The sequence below is a fragment of the Trichechus manatus genome, unplaced genomic scaffold (genome assembly GCF_000243295.1).
Source record: "Trichechus manatus latirostris isolate Lorelei unplaced genomic scaffold, TriManLat1.0 scaffold00151, whole genome shotgun sequence".
NCBI classification, from domain to species: Eukaryota; Metazoa; Chordata; class Mammalia; order Sirenia; family Trichechidae; genus Trichechus; species Trichechus manatus.
In genome coordinates, this window is record NW_004444087.1 from 3,364,280 (window position 1) to 3,385,932 (window position 21,653).

At 48.2% G+C, this 21,653-nt stretch overlaps 1 protein-coding gene across 1 annotated transcript in view; it reads left to right on the forward strand.

The window, feature by feature from the left end:
- MAD1L1 (mitotic arrest deficient 1 like 1) overlaps positions 1-21,653 on the forward strand; it is a 491,032-nt gene that overhangs the window by 302,688 nt on the left and 166,691 nt on the right. Inside the window, exon 14 of the mRNA XM_004385925.2 lies at positions 14,092-14,180. Within this exon, the coding sequence (XP_004385982.1) occupies positions 14,092-14,180 (89 nt within the window). The remainder of the gene's footprint in view (positions 1-14,091; positions 14,181-21,653) is intronic.

Below are 21,653 nucleotides of genomic sequence, written 5' to 3' on the forward strand. Positions count from 1 at the left end.
AATTTCACAAAGCCCAGGAGCTGTGCGGGGGCCCTGGCAGGTGGGTGGGCCTCCTCACCAAGAGGGGTGGGTCATGTTGACAGAGGAACCTGGGCAGTTCTGAGCCCTGCTCACAGGCAGCTCTGTAAGGGAGCCGTGTCCTCTGGGCTCCACTCCAGGCTAGGTTTCCATTTAATCCGTGAGCTTCTCAGCAGGCTGGCTGCATCACTACATGTCAGGGTCACCACCCCCTAGATCTCTGGACTCCTTGCTCCCCTCCCAGTAAGATGGCCTGTGACCCCCAGCTAAGACAGAGAAGTCGTTTGCATCTCGGCCAGGCTTATAGTTGAGTTCTAGCAACAAACCCAGAATCAGTTCTTAGAGATCAGTGAAACTGATTGACCTCTCACCAGCCGAATCAGGAAACAAAAGAGAGAAGACACAAATCACCAATATTAGAAATGAGAGAGGTGACAATAGAACCTGTTATTTTTCCATCTTTTTGATCATTGCCTTCTTGGTGGGGATGAGGTGATAACTCATTGTGGTTTAGATTTACATTTTCCTCATGACTAATGATGTTGAGCATCTTTTCTTGTTGGCTGTTTGTATATCCTCTATGGATAAATGTCTGTTCAAGTACTTTGCCCATCTTGTAACTCGGTGTTTATCTTTTCGTTGTTAAATTGGAAGAGTTCTTTATATATTCTAGATACTAGACCCTTATCAGAGGGATAATTTGCAATTATTTTCTTCCATTCTGAGAGTTGTCTTTTCACTCTCTTGATAGTGTCCTTTGAAACACAAATGTTTATAATTTTGATGAAGTCCAATTTATCTGTGTTTTCTGTTGCTTATGCTTTTGGTGTCATGTCTAAGAGTCCATTGCCTAATCCAAGGTCATGAAGATTTATGCCTGTGTTTTCTTCTAAGTGTTTTATACTTTTAGCTCTTATATTTAGATCTTTGAACCTTTGAGTTAAATTTTGTATATAGTGTGAGGTAGTGTTTCAACTTCATTCCTTTGTATGTGACTGTCCAGTTGTCCCAGCACCATTTGCTGAAGAGACTATTCATTCCTCATTGAATGATCTTGGCGCCTGTCTTAGGCTGGGTTCTCTAGAGAAGCAAAACCAGTAAAGTGTATAAATGTATATATAGAGAGATTTATATCAAGGAGACAGCCCACGTGATTGTAGAGGCTAGAACGTCCCAAGTCCTTGGATCAGGATAGAGGCTTCTTCTGATTCATGTAGCTGCAGGGGCTGGTGAACCCAAGATTGGCAGGTTGGAGAGCAGGGCTCTTGTTCACCAGCTGTGAAGATCAACGAATCCCAAGATTGGCAGGTAAGCTGCAAGCTCAAGTCCCAAGAACTGGAGGTCAGACGAACAGGAGGCAGCTGCAGGATCCAGTGAGGTAAAAGCCAGAATGTCTGCTTATATTCAAATGTAAGCCACACACCCAAGGAAACTCCCTTTCAACTGATTGGCTACTCATAGCAGATCCCATCATGGGGGTGATCACATATAAACACTGAGAATCATGGCCCAGCCAAGTTGACACACAGTCTTAACCATCACAGTGCCCTTGTGGAAAACCAATTAATGGGTTCATTTCTGGACTTCCAATTCTATCCCATGGGTCTATATGTCTATCCTTATGCCAGTACCACACTGTCTTGATTACTGTAACTTGGTAGTAAGTTTTGAAGTTGAGAAGTGTGAGTCCCCCAACTTTACTCTTCTTTTTCAGGATTGTTCTGACTATTTGGGGTCCCTTGAAATTCCATATGAATTTTAGGATCAGCTTTTCCAGTTCTGCAACAAAAGCTATTGGGATTTTTGTTTGTGTTGGTCAGTCAGTTCCACATCAATCACTTCAGGTAGTAACAATATTACATTTCTGATCCATGAACATGGGATGTCTGTCCATTTATTTAGGTCTTGAATTTCTTTCAGCCATGTTTTATAGTTTTCAGTGTACAAGTTTTGCACCTCCTTGGCTAACTTTATTCCTAAGCATTTTATTCTTTCTGATGCTATTGGAAATGGAATGGTTTTCTGGGGATACACAGTCAGTCTACAGGATCAGCACCACTTTCTCCATAACAGGAACATGGAGCGATATGGCTGCACTCATCTGGGACATGCCTGGTGTTGGGGACATGCTGTGCATAGGCAGGTGGCTGAGTGGCAGGGCCACGCAGAGTATGCGTGCAGTAAGAAAGCCTTTGTAGAACAGTGTGCGCAGGGCCCTGTAGGAGCACCAGGGCTTCTCTTCTCAAGGGTGTCATGGGGCATGCTATTGTTTTGGAGTCACCCATGGCACACGGATTTGCAGGAATCAATGAATAGAACCAAAGCCCACATCCCGGGCACTCACTGATGCCGGGCTTCCAAGTGGCTCCAGCTGTCTGTGGCTGGGACAGGAGCAGCTGGCTCCTCATCCCTGAGGCCTGTGACTGCACTGGGGGCCTTGGTGTCCTGTCTATGTCCATTCCCAGTGACCTGACTGGGCTGTCTGGGCAGATTCTCCCCGAGGGTTGGGACAAGAGCCTTGTCTGTGGCCCACGGGTAAATTGGACACCAGTTTTCTCCTTCTTCTGAGGAACACCTCAGTAGGACCAGCAGAGCTTTGTGTATCACATCTTGGCTTCTTGAGGGAATTCTCACTTCTCTGTGAATATTTCATTACCTCTGAAGGCTGCTAGTATTCTGAGAAGTGGCTTCGAGGCATGGCGCTGCCCCAGGTGGGGATCACCATGGAGGCCCATGTCTCATCTCTGCCTCCTCCCACCCATACTAAGCTAGCCCTTCCCCTCCCTCCCTTCTTTGCCTGTTTGTGGGGGAGGTGGTGAGGAGCAGGGGTCTGACTGCGAGGACTCCTCCATAGGGTGGTGGTTTGGTCTACGTCGGGGTGAGCAAACTTGGTCCACAGGCCAAACCTGGCCCATTGCTGCCATTGTTGTGAATAAAGTTTTATCGGCACACACCCACGTTGTTCGTTTGCACGTGGCAGTAGCTGTGTTTGTGCTACAACAGTGGAGACCACATGGCCTACAAAACCTAAAGGACTTGCTGTCTGGCCCTCTGTGTAAAGGTCTTCTGACCCTGGTCTCGGTGGTGTTTGAAACCTGCCCCCCCTTCACTCCTGGGCTTGATCACACCTGGGGAGGCCTGGCTTCTGGATGCCTGGAGCCAGGCCCAGGGCCCCACTTCCCCTTGACTCTGGCCCCATAGCCTGTGCTCTTACCTCTGTCTGTTGCCATCAGAGCCAGGCCGGACCACTCCTTCGGGGTGGAGTGCTCCTTCTCCTTCCTACGCAACTACAGAGGAACTGGGGGCAGGAGGCAGCCCTGCAGGCCGGCACTGCACCCAGGCGTCCAGCCCTGGCCCGTCCTAGCCCCTGCAGATAGTGGGTGTAAAGAAACAGAGCAGAAAAGGCAGGGACAAGGAGCCCTGGATGTATGCGCCAGTTCCAGCCCGGACTTTGGGGGACTGTCTGCCCTCTCCTGACCTGTTTTCTCCCCCCTATCCAGTGCAGTGAGAGGGGCAGTGGAGACATCCCAGCTAACCTGCAGAGAGCCCCAGACTGACCTGCTGGGGGGCTCTAGGTCTCCCCACGCCCAGTGTGTGGTACAGCTGAGCAGTGGACATGGGCCAGCCATGCCAGCAGCACCCCCACGGGAAGGGAAGGTGGCCAGGGCAGCCAGCCTCTCCTTCCAGGCTTGAGTTTGTTTGGAGCAGGCACTGCTGGTAATTATGCCTCTTAATTTAGGAGAGTGAGCCAGAGAAAGGAATATAAATTTGTATATTAACTTCAGCGATTGGAAATGAACAGAGTGAACCCTCTGTCTAGGAGATTAAATTTGGAAATGAAACAGAGATGTCCATGCTAAATTTGTAAAACGGCCCCGTCCTCAGCAGGGCAGAGAACCCTGTCATTACGTGTGCCTGCCCCTGGGGGCTGTCTGGGTGCTAGGCATGATTTCCCACACACTCACATCATGGGTGTGTGTGTGTGCACGTGTGTGTGAGACCCAGCCTCCGGGGTGCAGACAGCCCCCAAGAAAACCACTGTGCTCAGAGTCCCTGTTGCTGGGAAGTGCTTTTGTCCTCAAGTAGGTTATAGAATGGGGCTTGTGTGGTTTTAGGCCATTTAGTGAGACCTCTCTGAAGATGTGATCCAATTAGTCCTCATGTTCTTTTTTCTCTACCAGCTCTAAATACAGATTTTTGTCAGTGAAGTATGAAATAGGTAGCTGCCGGCTGCAATATTAATGCATTTCCAGTTTTCTCTTCACTTCTTCCCGTGCCAACTAATAGCAAGGTGGATTAGTTCACACTGGCGAAAAGAGAGCTGTTAACAAACACCTCTGCCCCTGGTTCAGAACCAGGACCTTGGTCAGCTCGGGGGGAGTAGGGTAAGAGCCCAGAGGACACAGTACATGGAGGGGAAACTGAGGCCTGCAGAGGGGATGAGACCCCCTCGGCTACACTCAGCAAGTTAGAGGCACCAGCAGGTCTGTGCTGAATGTGAGGTGTTGTTTGGGAGGATGAGGGGGTGAGAGAATGTGTTTGGGGGTGAGAGTGAGGGGAGTAAGAGACGGGCACACGTGTACGTGTGTTGGTGAGAGTGTGTACTGAGCACTTACTGCATGCCATGCACTAGACTGAACATTCTAATACAGATGTTCTCATATGATGCTTCAACCTGGTGGTGTCCCCATTTCACAGATGGGGAAACTGAGGCAGCGATCATTCACAGAGACCCGGTTTTTACCCTGCACCCCAGCACCCTGACATGGGCTCCCAGCAGCCCTTCACCAGCACCTCCACACTCACTATCTCCCTGGAATGTCCCCCCACCCCTGGCTTGCCATGGCCAAGTTCTCAGTGTAAGAGCGAGGAAGAGGGGGCGGAAGGCTGATGCATGTGGCTGCCTTGGCCGTGATTGCGCTGGTGTGGGTGGCAGGGCGTGGGGTGGTTGGGCTGTTGTGTGCGTTGCGAAGCTGTTCGCAGAGTTACCTGTGGCAGCTTGCTCATCTGTCCCTCCAGCAGCCCGGCTCTGTCTAAGCCCGACTGGGTTTACCTCCTTTGAGGATCGATGTCTTTGGGTCACTTCTCAAATTGGGTGACTGGCAGGTAAACATAGTTCTGGGTCTTGTGTTTTCTCTCTGAATCTCTGTGCCCAGCCTCACCACCCGCCCTGTGCTGGGGTCTCCCTGCTCCATGTTCCCTGGCCCTGACCAGTACACCCGCCCCCCCATAAGGGCTTGCCCACCCCCTCTTTCCTATGCCAGGGTCTCCCCCAACTCGTGCTCCTGGCCCTGCCCAGAGCACACTCCCAGGGGAGTCAGCTCCGTACCCATCCTCATCATCATCACTCACACACTTGTGTGCCACTGCCCACCTGCGGGGAGTACCTACTGTGTGCCGAGTTCTAGGTGGGAATCAGGGACTAAAGTGAATAAGTTGCAGCATTGGCTTTCAGGGAGTCCCAGGCCAGTAGGAAAGAGATGAAAGATGACATCACGGGGTACACTGTCGTGTACACATGCCAAGTGTATGCAGGAATTGGGGGCAGGCGCGGGGCTGCAGAGTCTGGGGGGTTCACACAGCAAGTGCAGAGGCAGGGGTATTGGGGAGGTCTGGTGGAGGAGGTGGCATGTGGGAGCATTGGGGAGGCTTGATGGGGAAGGTGACATGTGGGAGCATTGGGGAGGTTTGATGGGGGAAGAGGCACATAGCGAGCATTGCGGAGGCCTGATGGGGGAGGGGGCATGTGGGGGCACTGGGGAGGCCTGCTGGGGATGGTGGCACCTGAAGGTCTGATGGGAGAGGTAGCACATGGGGGTATTGGGGGGCCTGGTGGGGAAGAGGGTACGTGGGGGGAGTTGGGGAGGTCCAATGGGGGAGGGGGCACGTGGGGATGTTGGGGAGGTCTGATGGCGGAGGTGGCATATGGGAGCATTGGGGAGGCTTGATGGGGAAGGTGGCATGTGGGAGCATTGGGGAGGTTTGATGGGGGAAGAGGCACATAGCGAGCACTGGGGAGGCCTGATGGGGGAGGGGGCATGTGGGGGCATTGGGGAGGCTAGATGGGGGAAGTGGCATTGGAGCTTGACCTGCCAGATGGATAGGGGTTGGAGTACAAGTGGAAAGAGGATCTATAAACATTTATGGTGTTTCTGCTTTTTTCCAGCCACTATCCTGGGCTGGGGACTGGAGGGTGCACGGGAGGGAACCAGCCACCCAAGAAGGGACAGGGAGCTTACAGGCCAGAGGTCACAGGGGGGTCGAGGGCAGAAGGAGTGGGCCCAGGAGAATGAAGCTGCTGTGTGTGTTAGTTACGATGCCAAGGTTACAAATCAGAATAAAAGAGCCTGATTTGTGCTTTGCGCATTGTGGCCTAAGTCAGCATTTCTCCGTTCTTTCCTGGAAACCATCCAAAAATGACAAGCAGCATGAAAACCAAAACAGCAAACAAATTCTGGGATCCTGGATGCACAGCTAAAACCCAGGCCCCACTTGGGAGGAAACTGGCCTTATCATGGAAGTCAAGGTTGGGGTCGGGGGATGCATGCAGGAAGATACCAAGATGGGGTGCTACAGAGACTAGAAACCCCTCCTCACCGTGGGGCACTGGGATCCTCATGTTTGCAGCAGTGGGGATCTGGAGTGTGATGGCAGTGGCAGCAGGGGGTCCTCGGCCCTCTTTGGTTAGACATCGGAAGAGACAGTGCTGAATGGGAATCCTACACAGAAGTCATGTCTACAGGAAGCAGTCTGTCTCTGACAGCAAAGGGTTTTGCTCTTATGGGAAAGCTCAAAGCATCCTGCCTGTTGCTTGAGGGAAGCAGTAAAGGGTGATTGAACTTCTACGCAGAACCATCTGGATTTAAAACAAAACAGAGCTCCCAGCTCTGACAGGGCTGGTTCTTCCCCTGGTGTGAAGAACCTCTGCACACAGCTGGCATGAATAAAACTCCTTCTCAGTGATGAGTCCTGAGAGGCTGCATCACGAGACTGTAGAAGAACAAAAGCAGAGATGTGGGAAGAACAAATGGCGGGGACCAATTCCCGGGAAAAATTCATGATGAGCAGATGGAAATCGTATCTGAACCTTTGGCCAGGAAATAAAATGCAGCAATCCAGGGAATCTCCCAGGCTGGGGTGTCTGCAAGCACTCAGAGAAGAGGCAGTGGGACCCCAGGGCAGGAGAGGAGGGTGGACGGGGACACAGGCAGAGGGGAGGCCTGGGAACGTCCGCCGAAGGACTGGCCACCAGCATTGCGTCTACAGGTTGGAGGACCAAGACTCCGGTGGAAATTATGAAGACAGAACAGTGGAAATGCTGTGTCCTGGTGTCTTAGTCATCTAGTGCTGCTCTAACAGAAATACCACAAGTGGATGGCTTTAACAAAGAAATTTATTCTCTCACAGTCCAGTAGGCTACAAGTCCAAATGCAGGGCATCAGCTCCAAGGGAAGGCTTCAAGTCCAAATACAGGGTGACAGCTCCAGGGGAAGGCTTTCTCTGTCAGCTCTGGAGGAAGGTCTGTGTCATCAATCTTCCCTTGGTCTGGGAGCTTCTCTGCACAGGAACCTCAGGTCCAAAGGACACGCTCTGCTCCCAGCACTGTTTTCTTGATAGTATGAGGTTCCCATGTGTCTCTGCTCACTTCTCTCTTTTATATCTCAAAAGAGATTGGATTAAGACACTATCTAATCATGTAGACGTCATCAGTATAACCTCATCGTAGTGATAGAGTTTACAACACATAAGGAGATCACATCAGATTACACAATCATATACAAGATTGGGAATCATGACCTAGTCAAGCTGACAGATATTTTTGGGGGACACAATTCAATCCATGACACCTGGTGATGTAGGATTTGTATATTTAATAAAAATTGGGAAGGGAGAAGATAGGAGAAGGCTTAAGAATGTTGATTTTCACATTAATAGCTAGCGAACAATATACACCAGTTAAAGATAACATCAAGTAATAAAAGTATATTTAACGGTATAAAGGTAGATGATAAGAAAGATAATATATTTGACTTATCAGGTACTCAATGTTGGAAATATAATAGATACTGTCTAAAGAAACAGTTTGTCCTGCTGTGGTGGCTTGTGTGTTACTGTGATGCTGGAAGCTATGCCATTGGTATTTCAAATACCAGCAGGGTCCCCCATGGGCAACAGGTTTTAGTGAAGCCTTCAGACCAAGGCTGACTAGGAAGAAAGGCCTGGTGAGGTATTTCTGAAAATCAGCAAATAAGACAAAATATTATCTGACTCACTTTCTTTGGACACGTCATCATGAGGGATCAATATCTGGAGGAAGACATTCATGTTTGGTGAAGTAGAGGGCAGCGAGGGTGAGGGAGACCCTCGGTGAGGTGGATTGGCACAGTAGCCACAATGATGGGCTCGAACATGCCGGTGATCATGAGGATGACGCAGGATCAAGCAACGTTTGTTCTGTTGTCTATAAGGTCGCCATGAGTCGGAGTTGACATGATGGCAGCTAACAACAAAGAAACGGGAAAGCATAGGTTTTATATAAAGCTAAGAGTTATAAAAGCAATCTCTAGACCAAAAAATACAAGCCCTTCTAAATATCAAGAGAACGACACACATGCAAAAAACAAACCAAAAAGTCCACATAATGAGATAGTTTCAAAAGCAATAAAGCAGAAAGCAAAGTATAATAGAGCAGGAATAAATCCCAACATATGTTATATCAAAATATAAATGGGCTAAACTCTCCTATTAAAAGGAAAAGATTTTCTGATTGAATTACAAAGCAAAACCAAAAAAGATGGAAAGTATAGTATGCAAAGGCACAACCTAGGCGATTGTGAACTTAAGAGACAGAGGTTGTAATCTCAATTGCAGTTGAATTGAGTTCAAGCCAAAAAGCATGACAGACGACGAAGAAAGGTACTTTTCAATACTGAAGATGGTGTTTATAATGGGTGAATGTGATGATGAATGGGTCATCAATATTCAATGATGTCAGGTCATCGGTATTCAAAAACACCAAAGTAAGGAGAAGATACTAGGGAAATTGTCAAGCAAATCAGTAGTAGGATAGTTTATTTCCCTTATTATCCATGGTGTGTCAAGTGGGCAAAGAATACATAATAGAAAAAATAGAAGATCTCTTTTATATGTTTTAATCCCTTACGCCTGAAACTAGACCACACCCTCTTTTTTTAAAAGTGCTCATAGAAAACATTCACAAAAAATAATTACATTTTGGATAATAAAGAAAATCATTGTAAATTCAAATAGAACCAATGCAGACAACGTTCTCTAATCACGGTGTGATGAAATTTGGAATTAAGAACAAAGCCAGAAAGGAAAAAAACCCTAAAACTAAAACTCCTAACACTTAAAAATTTAAACAACAACAACAAAAAAAAAAAAAACCTGTCTTAAATAATCCTGAGTCAAAGACGAAATGCAGTTTAAAAATGTAGAAAATAATTGTAATGAAAACACATCTATAGAAAACAGCTAAAGCAGTGCCCAGAAGTAAATTTGTGGGTTTAAATATTTATACCATTGAACAAGAAAGAGTGAATAATATGGATTAAACATCCAGCTCAAGAAGGCAGAAAAGCAAATAAACGTGAGTAAAGTGGAAGGTAGGAATTTGTAAAGATCTAGGCAGAAGTTAATAAGAAAGTGAAAAATGGTAGAAAAAATAATTAAACCCAAATGCCTGTTCTCTGAAATAAAACCAGTAAAACGTATGAATTATTCACAATTCTAGTTAAAAAAAAAAAAAAGAAAGAAAGCAGAAGCACCCAGAATAAGAAGTAAGGATGATTACCTTGGGGTTATTGATGGGGAGGGACACGAATGAGCTTTCTAGCGGAAAGGCTGAGGTTTCTACATCTTGATTTGGGTAGTGGTTACCCAAGAATGTTGCTGTTGGGCACCACTGAGTCAATTCTGACTCATAGCAATCCTGTAGGACAGAGTAGAACTACCCCGTAGGGTTTCCTAGGTTGTAATCTTTATGGGGGCAGATCGCTAGGTCTTTCTCCTGTGGAGCTGCTGGTGGGTTCAAACCACCAACCTTTTGGTTAGCAGCCGAGCACTTAACCAAAATGTCATGAAGCTATGCACTTAAGATTACTGTGTATCTATACTTAAGATTACTGGGTATCTATACTTCGATAATAAAATCAATAGAAACAAAAATTAAAAATTAAATACATTTAAAAAGAGTTATGAGACTATGTATCTCAACTCTTTTCAAATGAAACCCTCAGCCGAATGGATAATTTTCTAGGAATATATAATCTATCAATACCTACTTCAGAAGCGATAGAAACTTTGAGCAGACCACTTACTATAGAATAAGTAACATTGGCACAAAACCACCTATCTCGCCCTCTACCCACAGAAAGAAAGGATCAGAAAAGGCATCATGAAAAGGAGTCTGTTTCACAGGGAAATTCTATCAGATCTTCAGAATGCAGGCACTTTCAACACTGTATAAACAGCTCCAGAGCATGGGAAAAGGAGGAAAGCTTCAAGAATGTTCCTTGGAAGTGAGCATTACCAGACCTACAAAGATCACACACCTGTGTGTGTACACGCCCACATACACACACATACAGCAACTACAGTCATCCTTGCGAACTTCAAGGCTAAGTTATTAGGAAATGGAATTCCCCGACACATCAGAACACTCCCCTGCAGGTAAGGCTTGTTCCAGAACTGGGGTGTCGGTGCAAGTTTAGAATATTTTTTTATGTAATATCTTCTCCATATATAATTTTAAAAAGGTATTTGACACAATTCAACTTTCAGTCTTGCTTAAAAACCCTTAATAAAAATGAATATATGGATAATTTCTTAATGAAATAGACCTGTTTCAACCAAAAACTGATGTGCTGTATGTAAATAAGAAAATTCTAGATTCAGTTGCAGGGAAGTCACACACAAGGGTGCCAGTATTACCACTCTAATATTATTCCGGAGATGCAGGTTATTGAAATTAAGCACGAAGGAAGTACCAAAGGTATAAATAGTGGGGAAGAAGAGGAAAATGATAGTCCTTTTCAGATGCTATGCCTGTGTACCCAGAGAATCAGCTGAAGACCACTGCAGTCAATCAGGATTTAGTAAAGGGATGGGACCAAAATTAATATACGGAAAGTTTAAAAATCATGTATGTACCAGAACCACCAGTTAGAGATATAACAGCAGAAAGCACCCCATATACAGCAGCAAAAAAAAAAAAAAAAAAAAAAGACAAAAAGCTAAAATACCTAAGATTAAATGCCTGTAGGAAACGTGCAAGATCTGTGTGAAGAACTTAATGTGCTCTTGGGGGTCATGACAGAAGGCTCTAACAGACGGAAAGACATACTGAGTTCTTGAGGGGAGTCAGTATCCTAAAGAGGGTCATTCTCCCAAAGGTCATCTATAAATTTGACACAGTCCCTGTTTTTTTAAAAAAGCACCATTTCAATGTTTGGGTGGGATAGGGGTGCGGAGATAATGAATGCTAAAATTCTTGTGGAGTAATAAGCAAGTTCCCAGGAATCTTGACAACTAAGAGTGTTGGGAGGTGGGATGGAGACCTGTCCCGGAAGATCTTGAAACGCTGGCACTGGTGGCTGGACTCTGAAGTTGGCACAAGACTTGTCCATGTACCCTTTATATTCGGTCTCTTATCTTCCAGGCTACGTATCTCTCACGACCGAGCATCTCAGAGAACCTGGGAGGGACACGGTGCAGCTGGGCCCTGGGCAAGCCCATAATGAGGCAGAGAGCTCCCAAGGACCCTTCTGTCTTGCAGCTCTGCTCGTCTCTGCAGACCGCCCTCCCAGCTGCCCAGGCGCTCAGTGGCCGAGACAGCGTGTCTCTGTTCACGTCAGCCCAGGCTCAGCTCTCAGCCACTCTGCTTCCTCCAGGCGAGTGTTCTTGGCCCGAGGAGGTTCAAGCTCCTGATGCTGCCAGGAGGCTCCATGGTAGCGCCAAGGCTTGTTTACTTTTAGACCCCTGTCCCTTTGTACTTCCAGTTGTCTCTTAGAATCTGGTAGGGTTTATTGAGAATAGTTTTTAATGATTAATGACTTTCGTTGGAACAGAATTATTCAAGCATGTTTGCACTAAAGACTTCTTCTCCATTTGGCAACCGTCCCTGTGGCCAGTGCTCACAGCCCTGGGGGTGTGTCCCGATGTTGAATGGTGCTTGAGTGCACGTTCCGGGTGCTGTTGCTGCTGCAATGAGGCGGCTCCTTCAGGGGGAACCCTGTGAGTGGGCAGGTGGCCTCCAGCACAGCATGCTGACCACCAGTGAGCAACTGGCGGCGCCAGGCACTGCCCAGCCCGTGTGGAGGCCATGGAGTGTCACCAGAATGTAAAGTCAGGGTGAAGGATTGAACACTGCGTGTGTACAGCACACATACACACACCAACTACAGGCTAGTCACCCTAGCGAACTTCAAGGCTAAGTCGTTAGGAAATGGAATCTCCCAGCACATCAGAACACGCCTCTCCTGGTAGGGCTTATTCCAGGACTGGGGTGTCGGTGTGAGTTTAGGATATTATTTATATAATATATTTTCATATATGATTTATAAAAGGCATTTGACACAATCCAGCCCCTCTCTGCAAGGACCAGGAGAAGAACCCTGGGCCGGCAGGGTCAGTTCTGCACCCATACCTCCAGCTCTAGCCCCAGGAGCGGTCGGTTGGGAACTTGGCCTGCAGGTTTGGGTCTGCACCCCACATCCCCAGACCTTAACCTGCCCCCTTGGCACTCCTCTTATTTCTCCTTGAACAGATAGTTGCGGAGGGCCTGCTGTTGTCCAGGCCCAGGCAGATAGCAGACAGACAGACACATCTGCACTCCCGGGGATTGCAGCCCCGTGTGGGAGACAGACCAGGTCGTACTGGTGGGCAAAGAGACAGAGCTATAACCTGAAACAGGGTGAGGCCCATGGCCATGAGCACTCACTGGGTGCTCTGAGCGCTTGCACCTGGCTTGCAGAGTCTCTGGGGATGTGGGGTCTCGGGGGGGCTGTGGGTGTCAGGGGATCATGCGGTCTCGGGAGTCTCTGCTGAAACAGAGGAAGAGGGACCTGGAGTGACCGTGTGGCTGGAGTGCAGGGCTAGGTGTGTAGGGGGTGCTGGGCATGAGGGTCATGGCAGGACTGGGTGGGCCGGGGGGCCAGGTGTGAGGGTCATGGCGGAGCATGGCCGCAGCCCAGCATACCAGGAGGGGCTCCTATGACCAGCCACAGGGTGGCCAGTCTGATGGGCAGTACATGGCTTAGGCTGGGGGGCCGGTGGTGGACTAAAGATGTGGCCTCAGAAGGATATTGAGGTCCTGTGGGGACACAGAGTAGAGCGGGCTTGTGGGTGTAGCTGGAGTCCCACTCTGCAATAGCATTCCCCTGTGTGATCTCTGGGGCCTTGTTTCAAGAAGTGGGGTCCCCAGGGCTCCCCTACATGACTTCATGAGCTTCATTTTCAGAAGTGGAGTCCCTGGGACTCCCCACATGACCTTGTGAGCCTCATTTCAGAAGTGGGGTCCCCAGGGCTCCCTGCGTGACTTCGTGGACCTTGTTTTCAGCAGTGGGGTCCGAGGCTCTAAAGGAGAAGTCCCCTCCTGAAGTGGGTGAGCTGGCATGGCGCCGAGCCATCTCTCCCTGAAGCTAACCCTTCAGCCCGCCTCCCCATGCTGTCTCCACTCTCCTTTCCTTTATTGACATGCCTTGGGGCGTACAAGTGGGACTAGGGGTGGGGGGCTAGGGTAACCCGAGGGCTGGACTGGAGAGCGGCCAGAGCTCCATTTGAGCCTGCCACCCAACAGAGGTATAATTGTGCTCCTCCCAGGCGGGGGGCCGTGTGGGGGACCTTAGACTACAGGACCTCTTTAGTGTGTCTGTACCCAGGCTGGAGGGGCCCTTTCCGGCCATCAGGAGCCAGCGGGGCACTGCTTTGTGTCAGCTGGCCTCTGTGTCCCAGCCTGCGTCTGTGCCTTGGGCTTCATGACAGCAAACCACCCCCCCATCCCCCCGGACCGCCTGCATCTGAACTGACCCTCATCCTTGTGTCTTCTTGCAGCTGGAAATGGAGCTGAAGCTTCTGAAGTCTCAGGCAGATCCTACTGACCAGAGCTTCTTGTTCTCCAAGGAGGAGGTGGACACGCTCAGGTATGGCCTCCCAGCCCTGCCTGTCTCTGCTATTCACTCCCTTAGCCCCTGGGGTCCACTCAAGCCTCTCTCTCCTGCCTGTCTGGAAGGTTCTTTAAGTAGAATTTCCTCCACTTGGGCCACTCTGTCCTGTAGGGTCTGTGAGTCAGAATCGACTCCACGGCAGTGGGTTTGGGTTTTTTTGTTTGTTTGGGCTGCTGTCTGCAGAAAAGTTTGTCTTCACTGGTCCAGGGTTTCTCAGCATCATTTCCTAGGCCAGCGGTGACAGGCTCATGGGTTCCTCGCTGCTCAGAGCAGATCAGACATCAGTGTCACCGGCCACTGCTGGGATCTGCAGAACAGACAGCAGGGACCAGCCCCCTGCCTCCCGTGCCATCCCTGGAGGGAGCGAGGAGCTGTGGGCAGGGGTACAGTGGCCAGGTGCAGACCCCCCCACCTCTCAGAAGAGGGTCACACACGAAGCACAGCCAGACTGGATGCACTTCTGTCGTCATCCACACACCCTCCCTCCATCCACGTTTCAGGCCAGCATTTGTTGGTTTTCTCAGGCGTCTTCACGATTTCTCCTGCCCCTTATGCCCAGCACACCAGCCTTCCCCCCAGCCCTAACTTTCCGGAGCACCCCAGGCTGATGATAAAGACAGTTATTACAGTGTGAAGAGGACATGGCTTTTGAGTGGGGTCTTGGAGTCAGAATTGACTCGATGGTAACGGGTTTGGGCTTTTTAAAAAATTGTTTGGTTATCATTAAGGGATCTCTGGGTATCGCAAACAGTTAAGGTGCTCAGCTGCTAACCAAAAGGTTGGAGGTTTGAGTCCAGCCAGAGGCACCTCGGAAGAAAGGCCTAGAGATCTACTTCTGAAAAATCAGCCATTGAAAACCCTGTGGAGCCCGGTTCTGCTTTGACACATATGGGGTCTCTGTGAGTTGGGGTCCACTCGACAGCAGCTGGTTTGGGACTTTTTTTTTTTTTTTTTTTTTTTTTGGGATCACTAGACCCCCTTGGAAACCATATGGGGCGGTTCTGCTCTGTCCTCTGTGGTCACTATGGGTCGGAATCGACTCAACGGCAGTGGGTTTGGTTTTGATTTTTTGGGTCTCTTTGGGCACAGAGAAAGGGTGCTCCAGGCAGCTGGGAGCCCCTGCTACAGCAAGGGCAGCTCAGCAGTCCAGCTTTACTGTGTCCTTCTGAAAGCCAGGGCAGAGTCGTCGGGGGAGAAATGCCACCTATCTGTCTCCCGTGGTTCAGGGCCACCAGAGGCAAGGGGGGCTCTGGAAAGGGTGAGGCAGGGGTTGCTTGTGTGAGGGCCGGTTGAGGAGTGCTGTGACGTCAGGGGGTTGAGGCTGGTGACTTTGACCAGTTGCTGAAGGACCTGGGTGCTGTCTGGAACCTTGGGACCTGGGTCGTGTGAACAGGGAGCTGCAGCTGCTCGGAGGCAGCCTGGTTAGAGGTGAGCACTTCCTCCCTCCTCCCCAAAGCTTGTGTGCCAAGCCCCTCATCCTCCAGTTGTATCTGCCCAGGCTGGGACTGTGGAGTATCCTGCCGCAGAGCTGGGCCCACACCCAGCTCTCTAACCGCACCCAGCAGCCCTGCTTCTCGGCCTCCTTTCTCAGGGAGGAGTTCTTTCTGCTGGGTGCTCCATGTCTAACCCAACTCCTGATGACCCCATGTGACAAAATAGAACTGCTCCATAGTTTTCAAGTCTCTAATCTTTAAGGAAGCAGATCGCCAGGCCTTTTTTCCCGCCGTGCTGCTGGTGGATTTGAACCTCCAACCTTTAAGTTAGTAGCTGAGTCAAACCGTTTGTGCCACCCAGAGACCTCCTCTGTGTCTAGAGCCTTTCATTCTGTGCTGACAGAGCACAGCCTTGGGATGGTGCGGGCCACATACTGGCTAGGTTTATTTTTTTGGATTTTTTTTTTTTTTTAGTTTTAAAGGCTTTAATGTTGGTGGTTTTTACATCAAAGCTTCCTGTCCCCACCACCCAGTTTTGGAATGCAGCTGCGGAGAGATCCTTTGGGTCTAATTAATAGAAGTCGGGCCAATGTCTGTTTACACCGTGTCACTGGGAAAACGCAGCGGCGTCCTCAGCATTGCCCTCCCGCCAGCATTGTGGGAGAGGCACGCGGAGTGGCTGGGTCTGCTGCAGAAACTGGCCGGCCTTCCGGCCACTGGGCCCCTGCCCCACTTGGGTGTGGGATGACAGCTCTGCCAAGTAGGACTTGGTTCTGGCAGAATGGGAACCTACCAGGCTTATGGGAACAGGCATCTGAGGATGTCCAGTCACACTCAGGCCAGCCTGCTCCCTGTTCTCCTGCTCTCTGAAGATACTTTCTAGAAGGAAAACCCGTGAACACTTGGGACCCAGGCGCAGCTTTGGTCTCCCTCCCAGCCCACAGTCACAGGGCCCTTGAGAGAAGGAAGAAGACACAGATGGATAGAGAGGGAATTTAGGAAGTCTCCCTTTTTGGGTAAAAACTAATTCATCTTTTTAATCTACTTAATTTTCCTCCTTTCTCTGAGCGTGAAGTGCTCTTCTTGCAAATCTGTTACAAAATTCACTATGGAGCGTGTTCTGACGTGGTTGTTCAGAGGAAGACAGAGTGGACACTGATGGCTGGTCGTTCATCATGCCTGCCCTGAAGCAGCCTCCTCTCACCAGCCTCCCCTCACATGGGGGCTGGACAGGCCAGGCAGGAGAGGGGCTGGGGCGGGGGGAAGGGAAGAGAGGCCTGGTGGGGCATAGGGCAGGGCCTCACCCACAGGGCTTACCTGGGTACCCCCTCTTCCTAGAGGATGGGGGCAGGGGTAGGCCAGGCCTTTATGACATATGTATAAATGTTGTTCTTAGGTTCTGACATGTTGATTCCAACTCATAGTTACCCTATATGACAGAGTAGAACTGCCCCATAGGAGTTTCTATGCTGTAATCTTTACAGGAGCAGATCGCCAAGTCTTTCTTCCGTGGAGCCCCTGGGTGGATTCAAACCAGCAACCTTTCAATTAGCAGCCAGGCACTTAACCATTCTATACGTGTACATACGTAAACATGTTGTTGTCAGTTGCCATTGAGTCAGCTCCGACTTGTGGTGGCCCCATGTACAACAGAACAAAACACTGCCTGGTCCTGCCCAATCCTAACAGTCGCTGGTACACTTGAGTCCATTATTGCGGCCACTGTGTATTTTGAGTCCCTTCCAACCTAGGGAGCTCATCTTGCAGCACTATATCACACAGTTTTCTGTTGTGATACATAGGTTTTTCATTGGCTGATTTTCAGAAGTAGATTGCCAGGCCTTTATTCCTAATACACACATAAATATATATGTATCTGTTGTAGGTTTATTATATATGAATTATATATATACAGATACACATTTTTATGTATATATACACATAAAACAAACATATATTTGTTTTTACACATATACATATGTGTCTGTGTATATGTATGCATGTATGTATATATATGTATATGTATAAGTATATACATAGATAGATAGATATTTTTATATATGTATATAAAAGGAGCCCTGGTGGCACAGTGGTTAAGCGCTTGGCTGCTTACCGAAAGGTTGGTGCTTGTAACGCACCCAGTGGCTCCACAGGAGAAAGACCTGACAGTTTGCTCCTGTAAAGATTACAGCCTAGAAAACCCAGTGGGTCAGTTCTACTCTGTCACACGGGGTCACTATGAGTTGGAATTGACTCTACAGAAACTAACAACAACAATACATATGTATATATAGATATACGTATCTCTCTATATATACATTTATAGAACACTAGTGGTACAGAGGTTAAAGCACTCAGCAGCTAACTGAAAAGTTGGCAGTTTGAACCCACTAGGCTCTCCACGAAAGAAAGATGTGGCAGTCTGATTCTGTAAAGATTTACAGCCTTGGAAACCCCGTGTGATGGTTCTACTCTGTCCTCTAGGGTGGCTATGAGTTAGAGTGGACTCAATGACAATGGATTTAGTTTTTTGGTTTATATATATGTATGTATATATAGCATCACTTTTTTAACAAAGAAAAATAGGGAAAACTTCAGTCAAGGTTTAAGTGGCAGCAGCTAAAGGACCCTTTCAGCTGGAACAAATCTGGATCTTTCTTTTCTGCTGTCAAATAACAGCTCTAGCAAATCCTAAATGTTGTCTGTGGATTTAGCAACGGGGTGGTTTCAGTAATTTCCAAGAAGTGTGTGTTTGTGCCAACTCCTATTAGTCACATTGGCTGGAGTCTCACTCCCTCCCAGCGCTCCCCGGCTGCAGTCTGTGCCTCCCTGCCCCACGCAGGAGCGTCCCCCCATAACCCCACCTGGGATGGGGGAACCTTGTTGGGGAGCTGGGGACACCGTGCTCCAGAGGACTTGCGTGGCCACCTGCAGACCCCCACGCCCAGAGGATCCAGCTCTGGGCTCGGCCCTAATGTTCATCTCATCACATCCCGTGTTTGTGTCCAGAAGGCACCACCCCAGTGCCCGCCCAGCTTTCAGACCAGACATGTACTGAGACCTGGGGATAGCCCAAGGGGGTGGGCGCATTACACACCACCCCTTCCAGGCCAACCTGCAGCTCTCAGGCCGTGGAAAGCAAGGGCCAGCATCAAGCTGCTCTGTCCAGTACAAACCTGCTTCTTCAGCACTGCAGAGGCAGGGAGTGCAGAGTCCAGCTGCTGGGTCCATAGGAAGGCAGTGGCCACCAAGACACAGCCCCAAACGCTGCACGGCCAGGCTCCAGGGCTTTGCGGAGGGGCCGGGCTCTGGCTGTCCAGCCAGCAGGAGACACCTCTGTTTGACTGAGAGGCTAGGACCAAGCACAGGGGCCTCCACTGCCATCACACACCTGCCACCTCCAGCTTGGTCCAGAGTCTGGAGAAGTAGATGACAGCTACTCCCTCTCGTAGTGACCATAACAATTGCAGTAAAAGCTGTTGTTGTCATTGGGTGCCGTCGAGTCAATTCTGACTCATAACGACCTTGTAGGACAGAACTGCCCCATAAGGTTTCTTAGGCTGTAATCTTTAAGGAAGGAGCCCTGGTGGCTTAGTGGTTAAGCCCTCAGCTTCTGAGAGGTCACTGGTTCAAACCCACCAGCCGCTCTGCAGGAGAGAGATGTGGCAGTCTGCTTCATAAAGATTACAGCCTAGGAAACCTTATGGGGCAGTTCTACTCTGTCCATAGGGTCGCTATGAGTCAGAATTGAGTTGATAGCAATGGGTTTGGTTTGGTTTGGTTTGGTTTAATCTTTACAGGAGTGGATCACCAGGTCTTTCTCTTATGGAGCCACTGATGGATTCGAGCCGCTGACTTTTCGGTTAGCAGCTGAGCACTTAACAATTGTCACCAGGGCTCCATGTTGTTGTTAGAGGCTGTGTAGTTGGCTCCCTACTCATGGTGACCCCATACACAATGGAATGAAACACTGCCTGGTCCTGTATCATCCCCATGATGGGTTGTGATCCACAGGGCTTTCATTGGTTAATTTTTTGGAAGTGGGTTGCCAGGCCTTTCTTCCTAGTCCATCTTAGTCTGGAAGCTCCACTGAAACCTGTTCAGCACCATAGCAACGCACAAGCCTCCACTGACAGACAGGTGGTGGCTACACATGAGGAGCATTGGCCGGAAATTGAACGTGAGTCTCCCACGTGGCAGACAAGTGGCAACATTTATTTATCACTTTCTGTGGGCCAGGGACCACACTTAGCACTTTCTCTGGGTTTCTTATTGATTCTAATTGCAGCCCTAGGAGGGTTTTTTAAAAGATTTATCGTATTAAGGAATAATGTGCATAGAAAGAAATGTATCCATTGTGAACATACAGTTTAGGTGGTAGGAGGGACCCAGGGGACCCAAGGTGGGACAGGGGCAGCCCTTCAGGGTACAAGTAACTTGAAGGTACTTTACTTGTAGAGCATTTTACAATAGGAATCAAACTGAAGTAAAGTCTGCTTGCTTTTTTTGTCACTGCGTGCCTGCGGTCCTAAAGGATGTCAAGGATGTCAGCAATGAAGTACACCTCCCACTACCATCCCCCTACTAGGTGCCATAGGTGTGTGTACACACACACACACACACACACACACACACACGCACATACACACACACACACACACACACTCTTACCCACATGTCATCACCACAATAAGCGATAGAGCATATCCTAGGAAATTTTTTATTTTTTTACTTTCTTAATTACTATATAGTAAAATTGACTTTTTTTCTTATGGTGTACAAGTTCTATGAATTTCATGATTTTTTCTCAATTTTATTTTTCATGGTTGTTGTTGAGAATATACACAGCAGAACATACACCAATTCAACAATTTCTACATGTACAATTCAGTGACATTGATTACATTCTTCTAGTTGTACAACCATTCTTACCCTCCTTTTCTGAGTTGTTCCTCCATAAACTCACTGCCCTCTAAGGTTCCTATCTGATCTTTTGAGTTGCTTTTTGTCAATTTGATCCTATATAGATAGATCTTTAGGAAGCATAATGCTCAAGGTTTGGTTTTAAGAAGACCTCAGGGGGTATTTTTGGTTTAAGGTTTAAAGGTTATCTCAGGGCAAGAGTTTTGGGAGTTCATCCAGCCTCAGTGTCTCCAGAACATTCTATGAGTTTTAATCACCCCATAATTAGGATATAAAATAGTTTCATCACCTCTAAAACTCCCACATGCTATCACTTTATATTTATCCCATCCACGTGCTCCTGCCCCTGGCAAACTCTGATCTGTTCACCTGTAGTTTTGTCTTTTTGAGAACTCCTGTAAATGGAATCATATGATGTATAATCTTTTGAGACTAGCTTCTTTCACTCAGCACAATGCCTTTGAGATTCATCCAAGTTGTTATGTGTATGAAAGTATTATTATTTTTTTATTGCTTGGTAATTTTCTCTTGTATGGATATACCACAGTTTTTTTGGTTTTGTTTTGTGTTTGTAATTCATTCCCCTGTTGAAGGATACATGTGTTGTGTATAGTTTTGGGCAGTTATGAATAGAGATGCTGTGAACATTTGAGTACAGGTTTTTGTGGACGTAAGTTTTTATTTCTCTAGGGTAGATACCCAGGAGCGGAATTTTTAGGTAATACATGACGTGTATTTTTTGTTGTTGTTAGGTGCCATCAGGTTGATTCCAACTCCTGGCAACCTTATCCATAACAGAGCAAAACGCTGCCAGGTCCTGCTGCATCGTCACAATCGTTGCTATGTTTGAGCCCATTGTTGTTGCCACTGTGTCAATCCACCTCCTTTTTCATTTACCCGCTGCTTTACTCATACTTTAAAGTGTATGTGTAGTTTTGAAAAATGGGTTGGCAGATTCTTTTTTTTTTATTATTGATGTAATTAAATGAAGTTTACATTTCAAGTTAGTCTCCCATACAGAATTTTTTTTTTTTAACATACATTGTTATGAGACCCCAACTGCTCACCCCATTCTGCGACAGCACACTCCTCC